The sequence below is a fragment of the Vitis riparia genome, chromosome 2, assembly GCF_004353265.1.
Source record: "Vitis riparia cultivar Riparia Gloire de Montpellier isolate 1030 chromosome 2, EGFV_Vit.rip_1.0, whole genome shotgun sequence".
Taxonomy (NCBI): Eukaryota; Viridiplantae; Streptophyta; class Magnoliopsida; order Vitales; family Vitaceae; genus Vitis; species Vitis riparia.
In genome coordinates this window covers 18,794,326-18,822,249 of record NC_048432.1, presented here as the reverse complement: position 1 = coordinate 18,822,249, position 27,924 = coordinate 18,794,326, and the positions used below count along the sequence as shown (strand labels likewise).

The following is a 27,924-nucleotide window of genomic DNA, read 5'->3' as shown; positions in this document are numbered from 1 at the left end:
GAAAATATTGAGGAAAAAAAGAAAATAAATAAATTTTACATTAATAAATTATTTTTATTTTTTTCTTCAAATTTATTTATTTTATTTTATATATATAAAGATTATATAATTTAAAAAAAAATAATGGTATATTTATTTTTAATTATATTTGCTTTTTTAAAAAAAAAAAATCTATGATAAATTAAATATAAGTGACTTATTTTCTTTAATATTTTTTCTATATTTTTATGCAACCTAAATCATGATGAAAAAGAAAAAGAAATATTGGTCATATTTTATGCATGATAAAGAAAATTTTCTTTGGGTGTGATTTAAACTTTAAAGAAAAAAAAAACCAATTTATTTTCATGTTGGGTTATTTGGTTAGAAGGAAGAAATAATTCTCAATTCTTTTTTAAAAAATATTCATTTTTAATAAAAATAATTTTATCTTTTAAAACTTATACACAGATTATCTAAATATTGATGTCAAAAATGTATTATTTTTAAAATTATAAATTTAAAATTATTCCATCCTTTTAATCAATTTATTTTAAAAAATTCTCTTAAATATGGTTCAATCTTTTCAATGGACCTCAACTTTCCATATTGGTAGATACCTTGAGAAAGACTCATGCCTCCGATATGTCTGCCAATTAAGATCATGATTCAAGGCATCCAAAACTTCTTAGCAGATAGAATTATTATTTGAAGTTGGTGGTCTGGCTCGAGAAAATGACATCATTTGTAATTAATTTTTGGTTTTGTAAGATTAAGAATGAGATTAAAAAATATACTTTTGGATGAAATATTATAATAGTATTAAAATATTTAGATTAAAATAATTTATTTAGATTAAATATTTTATACCTAATCTCTAAATGTGGCGATGGAATATACTCATATTTGATTCTAATAAAGTGATAGGAAGAAAGAAAACCAGGAAAATGATATTTTAAAAAAGTATAAAAGTAAATTAAATATAATTAAAATTAATTAAAATTTAATATATTTTTAAATTATTTAATATTTACAAGACCAGTTGACAAATAGCAATTTATTTAATTTATGCTCCAATAATACACAAAAATGCAAATTAATTAAAAATCAAATAACTTATTTTTTAAAGAAAACGTAAATTACAAATTTCATGATGTTTCATTTTACACAAAAATGAAAGATTAAAAATGGTTTTTAATTTGTCCTTACAAAAAACGTGACATTAGGTGGATTCCTTGAGACATGGTGGACTGATTGGTACCTAAGTTATGATGATGTCTTCTCATGCATTTCTTTTGAACTCATCAAATCATTAAAGGGAATGTATCTAATAAATTTAAAAAGAAATTCTTCACTTTTTTTCTTATTAACATTTGTTTTTATCTATCATTCCTTATGAATTCTAAATTAATGTTTTCTTCGTTATAATTATTATGAATTGATATTTTCTTGATCATAATTATTATGAATGGACATCCACATTAATTAGTCTTTGACAATTTATTTTTGAAAATGTATTTATAGCAAAAAAACAAATCATGCCTAAAATCAGGTCAAATTGTTTTAATTATTCAAATTGACTTTTTAATTAGTAATAAGATTAAGTATACAAGTCTTATTTGGCTATTCTTGGAGTAACTATTGATGAATATTATGGGAAATTTTTTTACTAAAGAGATTTATTACCATGATATTAAAGAAGGTGAATAAATTTTTTTCTTAAAGTCTCAAAGAATGAAGCAACAATAAATCATGATCCCAAAATCTCTATCAATTTCTTCCATCTTTATATTTCCAATTAAAAGCTTAGTAACTTGGTCATAATTAGAATATCTTTCTAGTTTGTGCTTAACTAACTAAAAAAGAATAAATATTTTTTTTTATTGTTATGCGATTCATTTTATACTAGGAATTACCTTTAAAGTGTTTTTATAAAAATATATGATAATTTTAGTATTTTTAAAAAATTTCATTGAACGTAAGTCTAGTTTTTTTATTGTGTTATAGGAGTTTTATTTAATAAGATCCTGATATGTTTTTTATTGTGAAGAAGTGGAAGTAGAAATGATTACTTTTGTTATATAATTGATTTTATATTTAAAACTATATTTTAAAAATATTTTTAGCAAATATAAAAATAATTTATATATTTTTTTTAAATTAATTAAATAAAACTTTGATTCTAACATCAAAGCATTTACATTTTCAAAAAATTGATAAATCCGATCAAGAAATCTAAGAAGAATTATCTTTGGTATTTAATGGATGATTTTAAAGTTCAAATGACTCCCAAATAAAACTTGAATGCAATCAAAGCCTATAACACCATTCGAAATATTATTATTTCATTATTTTATTTATAAAAATTTGCACTCTACTACAAAATAATAGAACTATATAGTAGTTTTATTATATATATATATATGTGTGTGTGACATGAGTCATAACTTGGGTTTTGGTATCACTTAAGTGGTGTTTATTTTTCTGGCTTTTTACTAGAAGCAATTTGTTTTCAGAATTTATATTATTTATTTTTCTATTTTTTCATGACTTATTATAAGCTTTTTATAAAATAAAAAAAGTCAAAATAACATATTCATTTTTTTTTTACTTTTTAATATTTAATAGAAATAAAATGCTATAAAAACAAACAATCTAATATTTAATACTATTAAGTATTAAGGTTCTATTTAAAATTAAGTAAAAAAACAAATACCACCTTAACCTCAATATCGTTTGGGCTTCCGTGACTACTCTATAACAACTGGACAATAGATGCTATGGTCCATGACTACTCTTTAAACAAGAGACTTCCCATAACACAGGACCTAAAAAACCATAACAATCCAGCTCATCATGCAGCAACCTGACCAAAGAGCCGCTTGCGAAGCTGCAGTAGGAAGAAAACAAGAAAATGGTTAAAGAAGAATGCAGCAAATAATCTGAAGATGAAATATCCAATTGACTGATAATTGGGTATATAAACCAATTAACTGGGAAAAAAAATATGAACTTAAGAAGGATGAATACCCCTGGAAGTTTTTTTACGAAATACAACATCCAATCTTGCATCAAGGGTGTTCTCCCATAAAATTTTTCTACCAGAGGGATTTTCCATCACTTTTCTTTCAACAAAAGCTGTTTCATCCATGTTTATATATTTCCCACAACCAGTCCGATCTAAAGAGTAAAAGATGCATGAGTTATATATTATTTTTTTGAAAATGAATGATCAGCCAGCAGTCTCACAGAAAGAGTACATTTGTACCTTTACAAACCTTTCCACTACATAACAACTGTTAGTAAGCAAAACAGACCATATGCCCACAAAAAATGGGAGGATCAAAGTTTACTCTCCTGCCAGTGATCCATTTCCAATATCTCAAGTTAGTGCTTTAAGTCCATGATCTAGGTTTTCTTCTTTTTTCGTTTTTTATTTATTTTCCTTTTTTTTTTTAGGTATTAAAAAGAGAATACCCTGGTCTGCTCAACCTGTTTGGGCAAATCAGCTGAGTTTATATTGACCTGAACCACAAGATCTTAGAGAAGCCTTTTATAGACATGGTGATCATGTCCAGAGATGATGTTTTGAAATGCAATTCATTATTGCATACTGATACTATCCAGTAGGTAGAACATAACTGCAAAAGCATACCATTAGCTTTCAAAACCTGTTAAGTTTCAGAGCCAATCTCCTGAGGCGTTACTGCCATTTGAAGATCGAGACCAGTACTCCATGACAAGCTGCCCAAACAGCGATCCCTCCTTCTTTATCAGCTTCGTCGGTACATCATACTCTACTAATTTTCCTACAGAAGCAAAAACACTAGTTATTTGAATTTGTTTTACTATATTGATCCCAACTAGAATGAAATGTTCCTTCGTAGAAACTCACCGTCACTGATAGCAAGCACCATTGTGCAGTCCATCACGGTTGGGATTCTGTGGGCTACTGTAATTACAGTGCAGTCTGCAAATTCTGTTCTTATGGTCTTCTGGAGAATGGAGTCTGTTGCATTGTCTATAGATGCAGTGGCTTCATCAAGCACTAGTATCCGACTTCTCTTCAGTAGGGCACGTCCCAAACAGAATAATTGTCGCTGGCCCATGCTCCAATTTGATCCGTCATGTACAACTGTAGGGCAGACAGATTGTTAGCAAGAGTTTTTGAATCCGAAGAATGGTACCAGTGTGTATTATGTTTCATACCTAAGGAGTCCAGGCCCTCTTCTTTCTCTTGAACAGCCCCTCGAAGTTGACATTTTCCCAGAACCTTTCACACATTCATGAGAAACAATCTTAGTCTAGGATATAAAGTAAATTTACCTTATTAGGAATCTGTACTTTTTGAAGGGACTACCATGACAAATATTTGGTATGGAAAGAAAATTAGGAGGTATTTAACAGCACTCTAAAACATCATTGTGTTCCAAAACACAGTATCAGGAGCTCGATCAATGACAATGGAATTCAAAATCTGACAGCGTTTAATTAGTTTGTTTGTGTAGAAACTGCAATGTCTATGCACTTAAGAGTGAAGCCTGCTTCATATCACTGGCAGAATCTTTTGGAGATCTGTAACATATCATGATTGAATCCTAAAATTTGCAACCACAACAAATTAATAGGAAACTAACCTCCCATATTTCCTCATCAGTATACAGCGATAAAGGGTCAAGATTGTATCTTATAGACCCGCTAAACAGAGTTGGTTCTTGTGGAATGATCCCAAGACGTGATCTGAGATCATGAAGCCCAATTGTAGAAATATTTATGCCATTTATAATTATCTGTCCCTCTGTAGGCTCTACCAAGCGAAACAAAGCGCTGATAAGAGTTGTCTTTCCACTACCAGTCCGGCCAACGATCCCAATTTTCTGTCCTCCTCCAAATTTGCAACTGATTCCTTGAAGAACTAGAGGAGCATTGGGCCGATACTTGACCTGCTCAATGTCATTTCATCTACTATATTAATCTCTATAAATCTTGAAGTTGTAGAACAGAAACAGATACCCAAATTCTTACTGATTTCACCTTACCTTCAAATCATAAATTTCCACTTCACCAATAGTAGGCCAACTGGGTGGCGGTCGATTACTCCCTATGACTTCAGGGGCTTCGCTAGGAATATTCATGTACTGTTCTAATCTTTCAACAGAAACAATCATATTTGCTAAAAGGCACTGGCTTTGGGCAGAAAATACGAAGAATACATTCACTGAAAGACCATACGATAATGCCATTCCAATAAATCCTGCCATCAGAGATTCAGAACATTGACGACGAAAATGCTCATTAGACAATAATACCATAAATGGTTGTTAATTACTAAGATTTCTTTAAATATCACATTGACCAAGCTGTTTTTGAATATCAAATACTGTGCACGTAGGAAGTTAGTAGAAGGGTTTTTCTTTTGGATTATGCACTGATCTGTTTGTATGATTATTGTGTAAGAATCATGGACTTGTTAGCTCACTTTGTTCTTGATAAAACCCAAGTTTCTAGTTATGATGTTGAGAAAGTTGGAGCTAAAATGGGTTTATTATAGTGATTTTTTATTACTACCAACTGGGCAGCTGTTGTTTCATGATCTACAAAGCCCTATCTTGTATTCATTTCACTCCACTCATCAAGGTCAAGTAGGAAACTAAGATAGGTAACTTTCCTATTTAATGTTGGATATTTTATTGGATTTTAGGTCATTACTGAATTGCCTCTAAATATTTCATTCTCCTGAAGTTCCTTCTTTTCAGTGAGAAATATGAAAATTTAGTGGAGACCCTGGGTTGTTGATCTCTTTCTTTTTCAGTTAAAAACATATGCTAGCTAGCAAGCAGTCATAGCAGGCAACAGAAAAGCAGTTTTTGTCTTGAGGTTTTGATCCTTTTGGAGAATTTACCTTTTGTGGCCATAATCAGACACTTCATATTTATCATTTTCTGGTTGTAGATCTTACCTACTGAAAAGTCCTAATTGTATCCTCTTGTAAGGATCAAAATTCACATGATCAATTACTATTCTCAAAGTTGCACAGGCCCCCTTAGGTTAAACATGTTATAAACTTCTAGGGAGTTAAACTGTTGAAATTGGACCAAAGAGAGTTTTAAGCAACTGCAAGGACAATGAAGGTTCTGGCATGGACCTTCTAATTTTGTGTCCATTCTCATTGATCATATAGTTAGCCTCGTGAGTAAATTCAAACTATCTTGGATTTTGCCTAGTTTGTTGTATCAACAAATGGATAGTTGAGCATGCAGGGTTAGGTACAGGAAGGACCTGTAAATTCGATAGTGTCTTGAGTTTGTAGTTTAGTACCCTCATGGAATCCTATACGAAAGAAAGAGATAAGAGTATTTTTGGTTTTTTTCTTTTGGAGATGGAAGGTTTTGTTATTAGCATCCACAAATGGGGTAAAATGGCAGATCTCTAGCTGATATTGGGCATGCTAGTTCAGGTCATTAGGCCAGTGATCCGGGTGGCTCCTATGAGATAAAGCTTCAAGTTGCTGCAAGTTAAAAATGCAATAGGATGATGGGAAGGCTGAATGTAACATGGGTGGAATTCATAAAAAAGATAAAAATCTCAATATTGAATGGCGACTTGTCTTACTATCAAGCCAAATGGCTGGAAAGGATCCTTGTAACCAAGGTTGTGATTCAAATGGTACTGGTAGAGGAACGAATTTACGATTTCATCTTAGAGAATTGATAGTTAGGAGTGTTCAAGCAAACTAACAAATTCAAATGTAATTGAGCCGTATAAACTAGTGTGAAAAACACCTACCAGATTTAGAAGAACTCGAATGAAGCAAAGTTAGGGCAAGGGCTGAAGATGAGAGAACAATTGCACATAGTATTTCAAGGCGTTGGATCAACCACTCATTTGCTGTGAAACTATAGAAGAATGGACTTGCATTTATGTCAATGAAGTCCAAATTCTTTGAAAAGTGTCTATCTTCCTCCCCGAAAGCTCTAATTGTCATAGCACCAGCAATGGACTCAGCAAGATGGCTTGCAACAAAGGACTTCGTCGTGCCATTGATTCGCATCAATTCTTTTCCAGCAGCAAAGTAGTACCTCTGGTTGTTAAAATGAAAACAAACATGATCAATAGCTGAGAAGCCAAGAGAAGTACAAAATATCTTACAGGGAACACACGCCTAAATGAGGAGGGAAGCAGCTGCCTCTACTACATCTATGAAAACATCAGACAGCAGTGTATTACCTGGATGAGTATACTAAGATAAATTGTTGGTAAAATGACAAACACAAGTTCCCAGGCAAGAATAGCCAATACTCCAAAACTGGCATAAGTAGTCACAGCTGCCCCAATAACAAAAGTAAATTTGAAGGCCATATCAAGGTCAACCACACTCAAATCAGAAGATACCTACAAAACGACAATAAAAAAATAAGTCTTCTGTTGTTTGTAATATGCATTTATTTTAAGCATCTTACCCGACTGAGTATCCTTCCCAGAGGTGTCGAGTCATAAAAGGACATTGGTGCTCGAAAAAGGGAGCTCAGCAGTGTAGAAAAAATAGATTGCGATGCCCCAATGCCTACAAGAACAACAAAAAATGATCGAAGCAACAAAAATATTGATAAGCTTAATCCAATCCCTGTGTATACTGCAATCAGTTTCAATTGGCTAACACTAGGATTCTGGACATTTGCAGCCAACCAATAGTTTTGCACCAACTGCGCAACAATGAATATGATATGAGATAGATTTGCCAAAAAGAAGTAGAACAATCCCTTGCTATATTTCAAGTATTGTAGGTAAGGCTTCAGACCAGTGTCTCCCGTTTCTCTTTCTTCTTTCTTAATTAACTTTTCTCCTAATGAATCTCTTAACTGTTTTTCGCTGTCAATCTTTTGTATCTCTCCCTTCGGAATTTTAGACTTCTGGGTAGAATCATGCTCAGGTTGCCTCTCAGAACCAACTGTGGCATTGTGTGCATTGACAAGGTCCTGGAACTCTTGACTAGAGTGCATCAGCTGGTCAAAGGTAGCAGCTTGCAGGATCTCCCCTTCGGACATTAACTGCCAATAGAATTAGTCATTTGAACTGTGTGATTTAAAAGCATATGTTACACAAAGATTGCCTTCCAGATGTAGAAATTATTTGTTAAGAAAGGAAAATGAAGTCAAATCAGAGTTAAAGAAGGATATCCAAGAAAGTAACTGTACTGACCAAAACCGAATCGAATGCAGGGAGGAAGTCCACTTGGTGGGTCACAAGTATGACTGTCTTCATTGATAGAGCTCCCATGACATATTCCTGGCCACAACTGGCATTAGCGTTCACTCTGAAAGCATAGCATTATTTCTGACGAAGGAGAACTGTACTTACATTAAATAGTTTGGTTGCAGTATGTGCATCAACCGCACTAAATGGATCATCCAGGAGATATACATCTGCATCCCGATATAAAGCACGTGCAAGTTGAACCCGCTGTTTCTGTCCACCACTCAGATTAACACCTCTTTCTCCTATTTCAGTGAGATCACCGAATGGAAGCATCTCAAGGTCCTTCACTAGGGCACACTTCTCAATAGCCTCTCTATATCTGTAAGGATCCATAGCAGACCCAAACAGAATATTTTCTTGTATTGTCCCTGTTGGAATCCATGCTGTCTGAGAGACGTAAGCAATCTTCCCATAAACTCGAACCTGGAAAAGATGGATCCAGAATCTGTATTAAGACATTTGTCTAAGTAAAAGTCTCCTAGAACCTTTTAGGACTCATGAAGTTTTCTACCTTCCCTGTTCTCTTCCATGATGTTAATATCTACCAAATGAAGTGTGTATAAATCAGGAATGATGCATTACTTCTTCAGTTTTTAAGTTTGTTTTCTTTTGTATTCCTACTTAGGAAACCATGAAAGAATATAAAAATTCTCTGCCGCTTTGTTGTAATTCATCTCAGAACAACTGTGCACAAAGTAGCTGTTGAGTATTTATTCTAGTCCCATGGATGAGGAAGAAAATGGAATTGAAAGGGGTACTTACTATGCCATTAACGTGTGGAACTTCTCCAAGAATAGCAGCTAATAGTGTTGATTTACCTGAGCCAACCTCTCCACAAATAGCTACCTTTTCCCCAGGCTTAACCACCAAATTTATGTTTCGTAGAGTAGCCCTTGTAGAGTTATCCTCCCATGAAATTCTGTTGCTCTTGATAAAAACGGATTCTGCGAGCTCCATCCCATCACACATCTTCCTTACATGTTTGTTCTGCAGCTCTGGTGCATCAAGAAACTTTGCAATCCGATCTAACGAAACCATGGCCTCAATGAATGCTGAAATGACATCAGGGATTAACCTAATTGGCTCCTGGGCAATGCACAAACTTGCCATAAATGTGAAAACATTGCTAGCAGAGAGAGTAGTTCCAAGAAAGTAGCATGCCCAGAAAGTAACAGCTGATACTACAATGGGAGATGACCAAAACAGAATCAGATTATACCCTTTCTGTGACAGAACTGACACTAACCACTTGAATTCCTCTTTCCTTAACCGTTCTATGACATTCTTGAAATGAGTCTCCCAAGCATACAGCTTCAGACTTTTCATGTTTGTAAGTGCCTCTGCAAAAGCCTTCAGCCTCTTGTCCTGTGTTCCCATGAGCATTTTCTGGTACTTATGTTGTAACCTTCCCATAGGAGAGTTTGCAACTACTGTCAATATTACTACAAACAGAGCTGCTATAGTTGCAAGCCCCACCGAATAGTAAATAATAATCAATGCCAGACACAACTGGAGGCTTGTTGACCAGATCTGGTGAAACCAGTACGGGTATTCACCTATGTTGTAAGCATCAATAGTAACAAAGTTTATGATCTGACCAGGGGAATATGACCTCTTTGCAGCATTTGAGAGCTTAAGCTGCTTCTGATAGATGGCTGCAGATAGAAACGATCTCACTTGGAGCCCGATCAATCTAGTTCGAAAGAACCATTGCCTCTCTGATAACGATTCTAAGCATTTAGTAAGAAAGAGCCCTCCTGTCAGTGCATAACCTTCGTACTTAAAAGCTTCTTTGCCTTCAGCAACCAGGATGAAGGCTCTAAGAAACAGAGGGCCAGTAGAAAGTGTTAGCACCTTCATCAATGCAAAGAAGCCAGAAATCAAAATCTGTTTCCGTTGCCACAACAATATAGTCGACAAAATGGAAGGGGAGTCAGATGACTGTTTTTTCTGCTTGTTCTGCTGTTCCATGAACATTAAGTAACACATTTCTGCTCGATCTTCACTTCTTAGCTGTGGAATGTCTTTGTCCTCGAGAGTTTTCTGCTTACCTTTCTTCATCAACGAATTCAACCACCAAAATGACAGTCTACTAATAAGCCCAGCTTTCTCAAAAGGAGGCAAGCTTGCATCTGTATTGATTTTATCACCACCACTGCCTCCTTCGCCTGGCAAAGGTGTATAGAAGGCAGCACCATCAAATCCTGAATCAGTTCCTGCATATTTTGGTTCGGAGAAAGTGCAGAACATCAATAGAATCGCTCCAGGAAAAGATAAAACATCTAAAATCACCTTAACTGATACTGCATCGCCCACAATAGCTTCCCAGAAAGATGTAACACAGGTAAAACCTGCAATAGAGAATACAAGTACTGAACAGAGCCTCAGCCCTGCATTATGTAGAAGTTGATGCCTTTTAAACCTCACAGCTAAACCCAGAAAAAACCAGGTGAAGCCTTGTAATAAAACCACTAGCCACCCATGCAGTGGTAGAATGGTATTCTCTTTAGTCAGCTTCTCTCCTACAATCCAGAACCCCAAACCCAGATAAACCAACCCTAAACTTCCATTAAGAAAGACAGCAGAATTTAGCATTGTGGAAAAGCATCTAGACTGTTGAAGGGATAAGATCTTCATAGTTGGTGCTTTATATATGAAGATAAATAATAAGTAGAGCAAGAGGATGATGTCAACAGAAATGACCAAAATATGGTTGAGACATGAACATGGACACATGATGGCTAGGAACCCAGAACTGCATATCTTTCCAATTTTACTCCAACACCAGGAACTTCCACAGAAAACAGTCCAGAGAGTCTCACCCATGTTGTATCTTCTTGCCTTCACAAAACTGTAGCTGTAATAAAGAAAAGAAAATAAAGGGTTATTTATTAGATTTTTGGTGTTTTAAACTTGGAAGTAGTACTAAACATGAGAACCATCAATGCATGCCTAATAGTTTCAATTTTCTGTGGAACTTAAAAGTTAAATTATCATACAGGACTGATCTAAACTTAATTTCACGGCCCCAGGTACCTACGATCAGGAGAAACAATCCAAGAACAACTGAACTGAATTGAAGAGAATTGACCATAGACATAGAACATGAGAAATTGCAGAAAACGAGTAGGGAGAATGGGATCCAATGGAGATGACTGAAACATGAAAGCAGAAGACGATGTGAACAAGATTCAGGAAACTTAAGCAAAACCCCCCATTTCTCTGTTTGATTGTTGAAAAAAATGCTGGAAAGTAAATGAAAACCTTAAATCTCATAACAAGTAGGGGATGGAGTGAGCAGTTTTAAGATTGCAAATCTTCTTTTCTTTTACCATGAGTCTCAGTAACCAAATACGCTAACAACCCCACTAGGTCTGTTCTCTCAAGCTGAAAGGATGAGCACAAAAAAAAACAAGAACAACAAAATCAAACACTTACCTTATGATACGTTAGACAATGATGTCAAACCACAACAAGATCAAACACTTACCTTATGATACGTTAGACAATGATGTCAAACCAAACCAGATTTTTTTATTTAAGCTAAAGTTTCAGTCCAAATTCCAAATACTGAAAAAAGACTTGAGCATTTAAGGTAGAAAAACAGAACACAGAAGAAGAAAATAGTAGAAAATTAATATTCACAATGCACCGAGTCAGCCCACAAAAAAAAAAGCGTCATATGAAGGTCCCAAGAATTTAAAGCAATTAATGAAGAAACAAACAGAAAGATGGAGCTACTTCAGAGACTGAAAAGTGAAAACCGTCTTGAACCAATTATAGAAAGCACAGAACATGGGGGTAGAGAAAATATTATGCTGAAGAAGTGCTACAAAAAAGACTCGAGCATTTAGGGTAGAAAAACAGAACCCAGAAGAAGAAAATAGTAGAAAATTAATATTCACAATGCACCGAGTCAACCCACAAAAAAAAAAAGCTTCATATGGATTTTGTAGCACTTCTTCAGCATAATATTTTCTCCACCCCCATGTTCTGTGCTTTCTATAATTGGTTCAAGATGGTTTTCGCTTTTCACTCTCTGAAGTAGCTCCATCTTTCTGTTTGAGAAACAAACAGAAAGATGGAAAAGATGGAGAAAGACGGAGCTACTTCAGAGACTGAAAAGTGAAAACCATCTTGAACCAATTATAGAAAGCACAGAACATGGGGGTAGAAAATATTATGCTGAAGAAGTGCTACAAAATCCATACAGGTAAAAACCTGCATGGGTCATCCAGAATCTCACCCTCCCTCATCAAATCAGTCTCTTCTTTTTTTCTTTTTTTTACCTTTTTTTTCCTTCTTTTTTAATGAGCATAGGTCATTCAGAATCTCACTCTGCCTCATCAAATCATGGGTGTTCTTCTCACCCTCTTCTACACCTCACTGCTCTCTTTCCTTGCATTATATTAATGTGTTGTTCGACTGAAACGACTAATCGAGTTGTTCTCATGCTTCACGATGTCGCTGTTGAGGGAGAAGATTATCAAGTGTCTGTGTATGTAGTTTTTCTGTCCAATATAATATTTCTATGGTATAGATTCTCTAGCTATATGTGTAGATTCGACTGATGGCATCATTTCATAAAGCTCAAGTAATCCTCAGTTTGTGTGCCAATGATTTTGTTTTTTTTGTTTTTTTATTTTATATTAAAATATGGTATTGTGACTTCCACTGACGAAGTCTCTTAACTCAACCCTCGGCCTACCACCTAATAATTTAAGTTTTTAAAACGATTTTCCAAAAAATCATTTTCAAAAATATTTTTATGATAGTTTCTAAAATAAAATTAAGAATCTGAATTATTTTTTAACCTTTCTTTTATATCTTCAAATATTTTTTTTAAATAATTTTTATTTTTAATAATTTATTTTTAATCATTCTATGTGTTTATATAAATATTTCTTAAAACAATTTCTAAAAATAATTAAAATATATTATCACAAAATGTAAAAACAAGTTCTTAAAAGAATATTTTTTTTTGTTAAAAAAATCACTAATGTTTTATTTTTAAGGATAAAAAACTATTTAAAAAATAATTTTTAAACAAGCTTTAAGCTTTCAATTTGGTATCAATCATGCTTGGTTCTTAAAAAAATACTAAGAAAATTATTTTTAAGAAAAATGATTTTTTTTTTCATATTTGATTTTATTACGAAAAAAAATAAGAAAGAAAATAAAATATAATTAAAATTAGTTAAAATTTAATTTATTTTTAAATTATTTAATATTTATATAATGAATAAAAATAAATGAATTAAATTTTAAAAAATATATATTAAAATAGTTTACTAAATTTTTTTTATTTTTTTATTTTTTTTTCACTATTTCTTTCTTTCAACTTTTCCTCTCAAATTTTTCGAAACCAAACATACCCTAAAGGTTAGCATACATTATTAACACAATTAATGAATAACTTAAACTTTTGGTTTAAATAGAGTCCTAGCATTATTTAGTAGGGTTTAGATTAAGAATATTAAGTATTTGTAAACTTGTTAGTTTTATTGAAAAAAAAAAAGATTTTCTTGGAAGTTTCAAACATTTCTTATTGAAGTAATTTAATGGTAGCTGAATATATAGAGGGAAACATTTTCTAAGATGAAGTCTCTACATGTGATGGTATAAATTGATCAACACTTCAAACACATGCACACATGCTCTGCCCTTTATTAGTAGAAAATTTTAAGATACTTATTATCTTATTGAAACTTTCAATTTTAAACCTTATATATATATATATATATATATAATTAACTCTTATCTTATGTTTAATTCTTAAAAAAAGTGAGAAAGTTTTGAGGAAAAATGAAAAAAAAATTATAAATTAATAAATTATTTTTATTTATTTCTTTGAATTCATTTAATTTATTTTTTATATATGAAGAATTATATAATTTAAAAAATATCATGGTCTATTTATTTTAGTTATATTTAAATTTTTAAAATTTCTATGATAAATTAAATACAAGTAAATTATTTTCTCTAATATTTTTTATGCAACCTAAATCATGATGAAAAAGAAAAAGAAAAAAAAAAAGAAAGAGGGGACCTAAATATGTTAAATAATAATAATAATAATAATAATAATATTATTATTATTAATAAAATATAAAAAAAAACACACACACACACTGATTTCCCTCTTGCCACCTGATTTACTATTACATATTCACCTTAGAAATTTTTTTGAAATAACTTTTTTAGTGATGGAGCTTTTCCTTTGTCTTTTTACACATTCAAGTTAGAAAATTCACTCTTTTTTAATAGCAAAGGTGACTTCCAATCATATAATTTTTAATTTAAAAAAAAAAACTTTCATTTTAATAAAGATATCTTTGTCTTTTGAAAGGTATTCATGTGAAAAATATGTTATTTTTTAAATTATAAATTTGGAATCATGTCATTGATTGCATCTTTTCAATGGACCTCAACTTTCCATATTGATAGATACGTTGAGAAAGAGCCATGCCTCCTATGTCTGCCACTCAAGGTCATGATGCAAAGCATCCAAAATTCCTTGGCAGATAGTATTATTATTTGGAAGTTGGTGGTCGTCTGGTTGTTTTGATTAGGAAATATTCGGTTGACCCAATAAATTTTTGGGTAGTTGTAGGGTGTTTTTGTTAGGCATAGTTTGGGTCTTTGTGTAAACTGTTTATGTATAGCCCCTTTTGCTCTTGCTTCTCGTTTTTGGCTCCAATGGAAAACTTAACATAAAGCTAAACTCACAATTTCTAAAAGGTAATATTGGTATTATATAAGCCATATCAAACATAAAAGAATTTTTTGTATAAGTTAAAATAGAAGTTTAGAAAAAAGAAAAAAAAAAAAAAAAAGCTATATTTTCCTAACTTGATTTTTATTTTTATTTTTAGCTATATTTACTACCACATATAAGGTTTGGTTCGAGAAAATAACATCATTTATAATTAATATTTGGTTTTGTAAGATTAAGAATGAGATTAGAAAATATACTTTTAGATGCATGGGGTATTATAATCCTATGAATATATTTAGTGTATTCATGGAAGTGAGATTTTTAAATTTAATTTTCAAGGATTAGGAACACTATTAAAATAACTTATTTAGATTGAATAATTTATACCTAATCTCTAAATGTAGCGATGAAATTTACTCATATGATTATAATAAAGTACTGGGAAGAGAGAAAATTGATATCGGGAAAAATAAATTTTTTTTATACGAAAGTAAATTAAATATAATTTATATTAATTAAAATTTTATATATTTTTAAATTGTTTAATCTTTACAAGACCGGTCGGCAAAGAACAATTCTTAAAAAGATGCTCCAATAATACACAATAATCCAAGTTAATTAAAAATCAAATAATTTTTTTAAAAGAAAATATAAATTACAAATTTCATGATGTTTCCTTTTGCACAAAAATGAAAGATTAAAAATGGTTTCTAATTTGTCCGGTCATAAAATATCTTTTATGTGTGTTCCTTGAGACATATTGGATTGATCAATACCTAAGTTATTGTGACGTCTTCTTATGCATTTCTTTCGAACTCATCAAATTATTAGAAGGAATGTATCTAATAAATTTTAAATTTTTTTCTTCACTTTTTGTATCCTTGTTATTTTCTTATTAACATTTGTTTAATCCTTCACATCTTACTTTCTTCATCATAATTATAGTGAATTTTGAATTGATATTTTCTTTATCAAAATTATTGTGAATTGATATTTTCTTCATCATAATTATTATGAACAGACATCCATGATAATTAGTCTTTGACAATTTATTTGTGACAATGTATTTATAGCAAAAAATGAACCATACCTAAAATCAGGTCAAGTTATTCTAATTGTTCAAATTAACTCTTTAGTAATAAGATCAAGTAAATCTTATTTGGCTACTCTTAGAATATCTTTCTAGTTTGTGCTTAACTAAAAAAAAAAAATGTTTTTATTGTCATGCATTCATTTTGTCCTAGAAATTACCTTTAAAATGTTTTCATAATTCTTTTTTAATTTTAATAATTTTTAAAAAAAATTAATTAAACATAAGTCCAACTTTTCAATTGCAAGTTAAGTGTTGTAGGAGTTTTATCTAATAAGATCTAGTGTGATATGTTTTTTTTATCATAAAGCAATGGAAGAAGAAATAATTACTTTTGTTATATATATAATTGATTTCATATTTAAAAGCATATTTAAAAAATATTTTAGCAAATATAAAAACAATTTACATTTTTTAAAAATTAATGAAATAAAACTTTGATTTTAGCATCAAAGCATTTACATTTTCAAAATATTAATAAATCCAAATAAGAAATCTAAAAAGAATTATCTTTGGCATTTAAAGGTTGATTTTAAAGTTCACATGACTCCCAAATGAAACTTGAATGCAATCAAAGCCTATAACACCATTGGAAATATTATTATTTCCTTATTTTATTTACAAAAATTTGCACTTTAGTACATAATAATATAACCATATAGTTCTATCATATATTATAGTTTTATCATACGTGATTTGAGTTTAACCTTATTAGTTTTGATGTAACTTGGGTTTTGGTATGACTTACCCTCAACATCAGTTTATATGACTTGTCTTAAATGTGACTCGAGTTGTAGCATAGCTTGAGTTTAAAACAATTTGATTTCAAATTAAATAAAATAAAAAAAGAAAGCCCTTTTTATTTTGAATATCTTGATAATTCAAAAGACTTTGTAAGAATTGAAGATTTGGAGAAGTGGATTAACTCATTTTAATTTTATAACATGAATTCTAAACAAATAATAAGTTGATTTAGTTAATAAAATGGTGGCTGTTAGCATCAATGCCACCAAACCACATATTTTTGTGTAGCCCTCACAATCATAGAAATTGAACGACACTTCAACATCTACAGCTCTCCTCTTATTTAGTTAAAGACTTAGTTGAAAATTCTTGAGTAGAAAAATATAGGAAAAAGATAATAAAAAAAATAAAATAATAAATGACTTTTTACTTGTTTCTTCTAACTTAAATATATATATATATATATATATATATATATATATATATATATATATATATATATATATATATATTAAATAATTTAAAAATATATAAAATTTTAATTATTTTAATTATATTTGATTTTAAAAAAATTCTACGATGAATTAAACATAAGAAAATGAAAAATCATTATTTTTAATATTATTTTCAATAGTTTTGGGTTAATTTTTGAGTCATTAAATCACAATTAAAAAAAGAGAGAAGAAAGGGGGGACCTAAAATATTGTTAACCAAGAAAAAGGTTTTATCTTCTGCTAGGTAATGATGGTCCTGTAATAAATGATTGTTGAATGAAACATCTTTTCTTTTTTCCTTTCATCTCCTGGTCAAAGTGACTTTTATCTTGAGGCAAAAGTCTCATCTTTTCATTTGGCTCCATCTTTTTCCTCCATGTGTTATATCAAATTGGGGACCTCAACTTTCCATATTCACAGTCTCAGAGGTCATGATACCAGTTTGGAAAAGCTCCATTCTGCTAACCTTACACTCTCTTATCCTAACCATATGCATTTTTGTTCTTACATCAAAACCTTGGTCCCACGTCCATATGTATAACAAATTAATACATAAATCTAATATTATTTTCGAAGGAATATTGTTCATCTTAAATGAGGAGACCCCTTACACATTTTCTAACTATCTATATTTTAACTAATCATGTTTCAAAATATATATTGTGGACCTACAATCACGTTCCCACTTGAATGGAATGGCAAGCCTTCTTTTTATTAAATAAAAAATAGATTTTTATTTAAAATAAAATAAAATAAAAAAAACCCTAAATATGACTCATTGAAAATACATATTTATAAAAAAATCAAGTTTAAGTCATGAATCAAATTATTTATTAGAAAGTACAAAGATAAATCATAGCACCCATCTAAATCCTAATAATAGCTCTCTACTAATCAAATTGAGATAAGCACGATAACTGATAAGGTAATCAATGGATGTTAGGCAATGATCAATCATAATACAGTACTATAGCAAAAAGTAATCAAATGAAAAAGAGAAAGGAGTGTACATAAGCAACAAGCAAAATGTTCCATGAAAAACAAGGTTACTACATAATGACAAGTATAAAGAAATATCATATATCGCAATAACAAGGCAAAGACAATTTATATTTAACAGGTACAACACTTGAATTATTATCAAAAGAGGGTATCATATATGTTGGCCCTAGTGCCCAATTTAGATTTGCATAAATTAATTCTATAAAACTCCATCTTCCTAATAATCATGGAGAAGGATCATAGAAATTTGGAAGAAATTCCATTATTTTTGGAAATATAAAATCTATTCATATTTACTATAAAAAAAAAGATCAAGAAATTCGAGAACTTATTATCAAGGAAAATAAAGTAAAAATGCATGAGAGAAGGAACTAATTTATTATTAAAAAAAAACGGGTTTTTTATTGTCTAAGGATGAATTATGTCAACTAAAAACAGATTTGAAAACCCAATTTAAAGCATATAAAATCACACGGAAATGGGAAATGCGCACCCGGAAGAAGAAGCACTAAAGGTGGCCATGCAAGCCAAAATTACAAGCACGTGGAAGGGAAGGTTAATTAAAAAGCTGTCTGTAATTTTTGAAACTGGATAAGAGGCAAAAGTCATCTGCTTCAATCCCATGTCTAGGAGATGATCCTCCTTCCTAACTTTTCAAGCCCTTTGACAAACAGCCCCATACAAATTAAGAGTAAAAGATGCATGAGTTATATACTATTTTTTTTTTTTGGAAAATGCATGATCGAAGTCTGGCAGACACAATACATTTGTACCTCTACAAACCTTTCCACTACATACCAACTATTTGTAAGCATAACAGACCATATGCCCACAAAAATTTGGGAGGATGAAATTTTATGCTGGCGCGAGTGATCCATTTCCAATACCTCAAGTTAGTGCTTTAAGTACATGATCTAGGTTTCTTTCTTTTTTATTTTATTATTTCTTTTCCCTTTTTTAAGGTAACAACAAGAGAATACCTTGGTCTGCTCAACCTGTTTGAGCAAAATAAAATTTGGGCAAATCAGCTGAGTTTATATCGACCTGAAGCACAAGATCTTTGAGAAGCCTTTTATAGACATGGTGATCATGTGCAGAGACGATGTTTTGAAATCAAATTCATTATTGCACACTGAAACTATCCAGTAGGTAGAACAACTCAAAACTGCAAAAGCAAACCATTAGCTTTTAAAACCTGTTTCAAGTTTCAGAGCCAATCTCCCGAGGTGTTACTGCCATTTGAAGAGTGAGACCAGTACTCCTTGACAAGCTGCCCAAACAGCGATCCCTCCTCCTTTATCAGCTTCATCGGCTCATCGTACTCTACCAATTTTCCTACAGAAGCAAAAGCACTAGTTATTTGAATTTGTTTCACTAGATTGATCCCAACTAGGATGAAATGTTCCTTCATAGAAACTCACCATCACTGATAGCAAGCACCATTGTGCAGTCCATCACGGTTGGGATTCTGTGGGCTACTGTTATTACAGTGCAGTCTGCAAATTCTGTTCTTATGGTCTTCTGGAGAATGGAGTCTGTTGCATTGTCTATAGATGCAGTGGCTTCATCAAGCACTAGTATCCGACTTCTCTTCAGTAGAGCACGTCCCAAACAGAATAATTGTCGCTGGCCCATGCTCCAATTTGATCCGTCTAGTACAACTGAAGGGCAGACAGATTGTTAGCAAGAGTTTTTGAGTCCGAAGAATGGTACCTGTGTGTATGATGCTTCATACCTAAAGAGTCCAGGCCCTCTTCTTTCTCTTGAACAGCCCCTCGAAGTTGACATTTTCCCAGAGCCTGTCACACATTCATGAGAAACAATCTTAGTCTAGGATATAAAGTAAATTAAACTTATTAGAAAGCTGTTCTTTTTCAAGGGACTACCACAACAAATATTTGGTATGGAAAGAAAATTAGGAGGTATTTAACAGCACTCAAACATCTTTGTGTTCCAAAACACAGAATATCAGGAGCTCGATTAATGACATCAAAATCTGACAGCATTTAATTAGTTTGATAGAGTAGAAACTGCCATGTCTATGCACTTAAAGAGTGAAGCCTGCTTCATAACACTAGCAGAATCTTTTAGAAATTGTATCATATCATGAGTGAATCCTACAATTAGCAACCACAACAAATTAATAGGAAACTCACCTCCCATATTTCTTCATCAGTATGCAGTGATAAAGGGTCAAGATTGCATCTTATAGACCCGCTAAAAAGAGTTGGTTCTTGTGGAATGATCCCAAGACGTGATCTTAGATCATGAAGCCCAATTGTGGAAATATTTATGCCATCTATAATTATCTGTCCCTCTGTAGGCTCTACCAAGCGAAACAAAGCACTGATAAGAGTTGTCTTTCCACTACCAGTCCGGCCAACGATCCCAATTTTCTGTCCTCCTCCAAATTTGCAAGTAATTCCTTGAAGAACTAGAGGAGCATTGAGCCGATACCTGACCTGCTCGATGTCATTTCTATAAATCTTGAAGTTGTAGAACAGACAAAGATACTCAAATTCTTACTGATTTCACCTTTACCTTCAAATCATAAATTTCCACTTCACCAATAGCAGGCCAACTGACTGGTGGTCGATTACTCTCTATGACTTCAGGGGCTTCGCTAGGAATATTCGTGTACTGTTCTAATCTTTCAACCGAAACAATCATATTTGCTAACTGGCACTGGTTTTGGACAGAAAACACAAGGAATACATTCATTGAAAGACCATATGATAATGCCATTCCAATAAATCCTGCCATCAGAACATTGACAACGAAAATGCTCGTTAGACAATAATTCCATAAATGGTTGTCAATTACTAAGATTACTTTAAATATCACATTGACCAAGTTAGTTTTGAATATCAAATACTGTGTATGTAGGAAGTTAGTAGAAGGGTTTTTCTTTTGGATTATGCACTGATCTGTTTGTATGATTATTGTGTAAGAGTCATGGACTTGTTAGCTCACTTTGTTCTTGATATAACCCAAGTTTCTAGTTATGATGTTGAGAAAGTTGGAGCTAAATTCCGTTGATTATAGTGATTTTTTATTACTACCAACTGAGCAGCTATTGTTTCATGATCTACAAAGCCCTATCTTGTATTCATTTCACTCTACTCAAGGTCAAGTAGGAAACTAAGATAGGTTACTTTCCTATTTAATGTTGGATATTGTTATTGGATTTTAGGTCATCACTGAATTGCCTCTAAATGTTTCATCCTATTGAAGTTCCTTCTTTTCATTGAGAAATATGAAAAATTATCGGAGACCCAGGGTTGTTTATCTCTTTCTTATTCAGTTAAAAACAAATGCTAGCTAGCAAGCAGTCATAGCAGGCAACAGAAAAGCTTTTTTTTCTTTTTTTATCTTGAATGTTCTGATCCTTTCAAAGAATTTACTATTTGTGCCCTTAATCAGACACTTCATATTTATCAGTTTCCGGTTGTCGATCTTACCTACTGAAAAATCCTAATGGTATCCTCTTGTAAGGATCAAAATTCACATGGCCAATTACTAGTCTCAAAGTTGCACAGGCCCCCTTAGGTTAAACATGTTATAAACTTCTAGGGAGTTAAACTGTTGAAATTGAAGCAACTGCAATGACATTGAAGGTTCTGGCATGGACCTTGTAATTTAGTGTCCATTCTCATTGAGCCTCTCGAGTAAATTAGAGCTATCTCGGGTAAGGGACAGGAAGGACCTGTAATTTTGACGGTGTCTTGAGTTTGCGGTTTGGTACGCTCAGGGAATCCTCTGGGAAAGAAAAGGATAAAGAGTATTTTTGGTGTTTTTCTATTGGAGATGGAAGGTTTTGTTATTGGCATCCACAAATAGGGTAAACTGGCAGATCTCTAGATGATATTAGGCATTCTATTTCAGGTAAGGCCAGTGATCCAGGTGGCTCCTATGAGATATAGCTTCAAGTTGCGGTCGAGTTAAAAATGCAATACGGTGAGTGGAAGGCTCACCGTAACATGGGGGTGGAATTGATAAACTAGATCAAAATCTCTCATATTGAGCGGTGACTTGCCTTACCATCAGGTGAAATGGCTGGATAGGATCCTTGTAATTAAGCCAAGATTGTGATTCAAATGGTACTTGTAGCGGAACGAATTTGCGATTTCATCTTAGAGAATTGATAGTTAGGAACTTAGGAATGTACAAGCAAACTAACAAATTCAAATGTAATTGAGCTGTATAAACTAGTGAGAAACAATAGTATATTTGAGATGAAAAACACCTACCAGATTTAGAAGCACTCGTATGAAGAGAAGTTAGGGCAAGGGCTGAAGATGAGAGAACGATTGCACATAGTATTTCAAGGCGTTGGATCAACCACTCATTTGCTGCGAAACTATAGAAGAATGGACTTGCATTTGTGTCAATGAAGTCCAGATTCTTTGAAAAGTGTCTATCTTCCTCACCGAAAGCTCTAATTGTCATAGCACCAGCAATGGACTCAGCAAGATGGCTTGCAACGAAAGACTTAGTTGTGCCATTGATTCGCATCAACTCTTTTCCAGTAGCAAGGTAGTACCTCTGGTTGTTAGAATGAAAACAGACTTGATCAAGAAGCCAAGGGAAGTACAAAATATCGTACAAGTAAGACATGCCTAAATGAGAAGGGAAGCAGCCGCCTCTTCTGCATCTATGTAAATAAACATGAGACAGCAGTGTATTACCTGGATGAGTATACTAAGATAAATTGTTGGTAAAATGACAAACACAAGTTCCCAGGCAAGAATAGCCAACACTCCAAAACTGGCATAAGTATTAATAGCTGCCCCAACAGCAAAACTAAATTTGAAGGCCACATCAAGGTCAACCACACTCAAATCAGAAGATACCTATAAAAGATGATAAAAAAATAAGTTTCTGTCGTTTGTAATATGCATTTATTTCAAGCATCTTACCCGACTGAGTATCCTTCCCAGAGGTGTTGAGTCATAAAAGGACATTGGTGCTCGAAAAAAAGAGCTCAGCAGTGTAGAAAAAATAGACTGCGATGCCCCAAGGCCTAAAAGAACAACGAAAAAAGACCGGAGCGACGAAAAGAATGACAAACTTAATCCGATCCCTGTGTATACTGCAATCAGTTTCAATTGGCTAACACTAAAATTCTGGACATTTGCAGCCAACCAATAGTTTTGCACCAACTGCCCAACAACGAATATGACATGAGATAGAGTTGACAAAAAGAAGTACAAGAATCCCTTGCTGTATTGCAAGTATTGTAGGTAAGGCTTCAGACCAGTGTCTCCCATTTCTCTTTCTTCTTTCTTAATTAACTGTTCTCCGGATGTTTCTCTTAACTGTTTTTCAGTGTAAATCTTCTGTATCTCTCCCTTCCGAATTTTAGATTTCTGGGTAGAATCGTGCTCAGGTTGCCTCTCAGAACCAACCATGGCATTGTGTGCATTGACAAGGTCCTGGAACTCTTGACTAGAGTGCATCAGCTGGTCATAGGTAGCAGCTTGCAGGATCTCCCCTTCGGACATTAACTGCCAACAGAATTAGTCATTTGAACTGTTTGATTTAAAAGCATGTGTTACTCAAAGATTGGCTTCCAGATGATTGAAATTATTTGTTAAGAAAGGAAAATGAAGTCAAATCAGAGTTAAAGAAGTATATCCAAGAAAGTAAGTGTACTCACCAAAACCAAATCGAATGCAGGGAGGAAGTCCACTTGGTGGGTCACAAGTATGACCGTCTTCATTGATAGAGCTCCCATGACATATTCCTGGCCACAACAGGCATTAGCGTTCACTCTGAAAGCATAGCATAATTTCTGACAAAGGAGAACTGTACTTACATTAAATAGATTGGTTGCAGTATGGGCATCAACCGCACTAAATGGATCATCCAGGAGATACACATCTGCATCCTGATATAATGCACGTGCCAGTTGAACCCGCTGTTTCTGTCCACCACTCAGATTAACACCTCTTTCTCCTATTTCAGTGAGATCACCGAATGGAAGCATCTCAAGGTCCTTCACTAGGGCACACTTCTCAATAGCCTCTCTGTATCTGTAAGGATCCATAGCAGACCCAAACAAAATATTTTCTTGTATGGTCCCTGTTGGAATCCATGCTGTCTGGGAGACGTAAGCAATCTTTCCATAGACTCGAACCTGGAAAAGATGGATCCAGAATCTATATTAAGACATTTGTCTACGTGAGTCTCCTAGAACCTTTTAGGACTCTTGAAGCTTTCTACCTTCCCCATTTTCCTCCGTGATGTGAATCTCTACCAAATGAAGTGTGTGTAAATCAGAAATGATGCATTACTTCTTCAATTCTTAAGTTTGTTTTCTTTTGTATTCCTACTTAGGAAACCATGAAAGAACATAAAAATTCCCCGCCGGTTTGTTGTTATTCATCTCAGAACAACTGTGCACAAAGTAGCTGTTGAGTATTTATTCTAACCCATGGATGAGGAAGAAATGGAAATGAAAGGGGTACTTACTATGCCATCAACGTGTGGAACTTCTCCAAGAAGAGCAGCTAATAGTGTTGATTTACCTGAGCCAACCTCTCCACAAATAGCTACCTTTTCCCCAGGCTTAACAACCACCAAATTTATGTTCCTTAGCGTAGCCCTTGCAGAGTTATCCTCCCATGAAATTCTGTTGCTCTTGATAAAAATGGATTCCTCGAGCTGCTTCCCATCACCCATCTTCCTTACATGTTTATTCTGCAGCTCTGGTGCATCAAGAAACTTTGTGATCCGATCTAACGAAATCTTGGCCTCAATGAATGCTGAAATGACATCAGGGATTAACCTAATTGACTCCTGGGCAATGCTTAAACTTGCCATAAATGCGAAAACATTGCTAGCAGAGAGAGTAGTTCCAAGAAAGTAGCATGCCCAATAAGTAACAGCTGATACTACAATGGGAGATGACCAAAACAGAATCACAATGTACCCTTTCTGTGACAAAACTGACAATAACCACTTGAATTCCTCTTTCCTTAACCGTTCTATGACATTCTTGAAATGAGTCTCCCAAGCATACAGCTTCAGAATTTTCATGTTTGTAAGTGCCTCTGTGAAAGCCTTCAGCCTCTTGTCCTGTGTTCCCATGAGCATTTTCTGGTACTTATGTTGTAACCTTCCCACAGGAGAGTTTACAACTACTGTCAATATTACTACAAACAGAGCTGCTATAGTTGCAAGCCCCACCGAATAATAAATAATAAGCAATGCCAGACACAACTGGAGGCTCGTTGACCATATCTGGTGAAACCAATACGGGTATTCACCTATTTTGTAAGCATCAATAGTAACAAAGCTCACGATCTGAGCAGGGGAATACAACCCCTTTGCAGGGTTCGAGAGTTTAAGCTGCTTCTGATAGATGGCTGCAGATAGAAACGATCTCACTTGGAGCCCAATCAATCTAGTTCGAAAGAACCATTGCCTCTCTGATAACGATTCTAAGCATTTAGTAATGAAGAGCCCTCCTGTCAGTGCGAAACCTTCATACTTAAAAGCTTCTTTGCCTTCAGCAACCAGGATGAAGGCTCTAAGAAACAGAGGCCCAATAGAAAGTGTTAGCACCTTCATCAATGCAAAGAAGCCAGAAATCAAAATCTGTTTCCACTGCCACAACAATATAGTCGACAAAATGGAAGGAGAGTCAAGTGACTGCTTCTTTTTCTGCTTGTTCTGCTGTTCTATGAACATTAAGTAACACATTTCCGCTCGATCTTCCCTTCTTAGTTGTGGAATGTCTTTGTCCTCAAGAGTTTTCTCCTTACCCTTCTTCATCAACGAATTCAACCACCAAAATGACAGTCTACTAATAAGCCCCGCCTTCTCGAAAGGAGGTAAGCTGGCATCTGAATATATTTTATCACCACCACTGCCTCCTTCACCAGGCAAAGGTGCGTAGAAGGCAGCACCATCAATTTCTGAATCAGCTCCTGCATATTTTGGTCCCGAAAAAGTGCTGAACATCAATAGAATCGCTCCGGGAAAAGACATGACATCTAAAATCATCTTGAATGATACGGCATCACCCACAATAGCTTCCCAGAAAGATGTAACGCAGTGAAAACCTGCAATAAAGAATGCAAGTACTGAACAGAGCCTCAGCCCTGCAATATGTGGAAGTTGATGCCTTTTAAACCTCACAGCTAAACCCAGAAAAAACCAGGTGAAGCCTTGTAATAAAACCACTAACCAACCATGCAAAGGTAGAATGGTGTTCTCTTCAATCAGCTTCTCTCCCACAATCCAGAACCCCAAACCCAGATAAACCAACCCCAAACTACCATTAAGAAAGGCCGCATAATTTAGCATTGTGGAAAAGGTTAGAGACTGTTGAGGGGATAAGATCTTCGTAGCTGATGTTTTATATATGAGGATCAATAATAAGAAGAACAAGAGGATGATGTCAACAGAAATGACCAAAATATGATTGAGACATGAACATGGACAGATGATGGCTAGGAACCCAGAACTGCATATCTTTCCAATTTTACTCCAACAACCGGAGCTTCCACAGAAAACAGTCCGGAGAGTCTCACCCATGTATCTTCTTGCCTTCACAAAACTGTGGCTGTAATAAAGTTGACAAAAAAAATTAATAATAAAAGGAAAAAAAAAGGGTTATTTATTAGATTTTTGGTGTTTTAAACTTGGAAGTAGTACTAAACATGAGAACCATCGATGCATGCCTAATTGTTTCAATTTTCGGTGGAACTTAAAATTAAAATTTATCATACAGGACTGATCTGAACTTATTTCACAACCCCAGGTGCCTAAGATCAGAAGAAAGAATCCAAGAACAACTGAACTGAGATTGAAGAGAACTGACCATAGACATAGAACATGAGAAATTGCAGAAAACAAGTAGGGAGAATGGGATCCAAAGGGGATGAATCAAACATGAAAGCAGAAGAAGATGTGAACAAGATTCAGGAAATTTATGCAAAACCTCCCATTTCTCTGTTTGATTGTTGAGAAAATATGCTGGAAAATATATGAAAACCTTAAATCTAATTAGAAGTAGGGGATGGAGTGGTAGTTTTAAGATTGCAAATCTTCTTTTTAAAACACACTAGGTCTGTTCTCTCAAGCTGAAAGGATGAACACTAAAAAACAAGAACAACAAGATCAAACACTAACCTTAGGATACACTGGACAATGATGTCAAACCAAACCAGATTTTTTTATTTAAGCTTTCTGGAAAGGGGACAGTTAATTATATAGTACAAAATCTTGCAGGAATGAATAAGGTTGAATGGAAAGATCTTGGCCCTTCTCTTTCAGTCCTAGCTTACACTTTCCAGGTTCCGACATTAAAAGCTAGAGTACCCCATGATAGAATCGATTCAAGAAAATGAAGAAAAAAGAAAGAAAGAAAACTCGCAGTGTGGTTTTTCAATCATGCACACAAAATCCAAATAATGAAACCTTGATGCTGCCAGACACACGGCTACAATTTCAATTCAAATTCCAAATACTGAACAAAGACTTGAGCATTCAAGGTAGAAAAACAGAACACCCCAGAAGAGGAAAATAGTAGAAAATTAATACTCACAATGCAGTGATGCACTGAGTCAACCCAGAAGAAAAAGAAGCATCAGATCAAGGACCCAAGAATTCAAAGCAATTAATGAAGAAAC

At 33.6% G+C, this 27,924-nt stretch overlaps 1 protein-coding gene across 1 annotated transcript; it reads right to left on the bottom strand.

Annotated features, from left to right (window-relative positions):
• Positions 1–2,699: 2,699 nt before the first annotated feature.
• On the bottom strand, positions 2,700–27,924 carry LOC117930916. The gene is given in 25 exon segments (XM_034851713.1): positions 2,700–2,869; positions 3,635–3,788; positions 3,875–4,154; positions 4,157–4,252; positions 4,617–4,922; positions 5,019–5,233; positions 6,766–7,060; positions 7,207–7,371; positions 7,440–8,027; positions 8,179–8,658; positions 8,998–11,092; positions 11,272–11,422; positions 11,568–11,622; positions 19,494–19,618; positions 19,705–19,944; positions 20,019–20,082; positions 20,440–20,745; positions 20,825–21,039; positions 22,534–22,828; positions 22,972–23,136; positions 23,203–23,790; positions 23,943–24,029; positions 24,102–24,422; positions 24,758–26,855; positions 27,840–27,924. Coding segments are annotated over 23 exon segments (9,330 nt in total). The 5' UTR covers positions 26,828–26,855; positions 27,840–27,924; the 3' UTR covers positions 2,700–2,869; positions 3,635–3,660.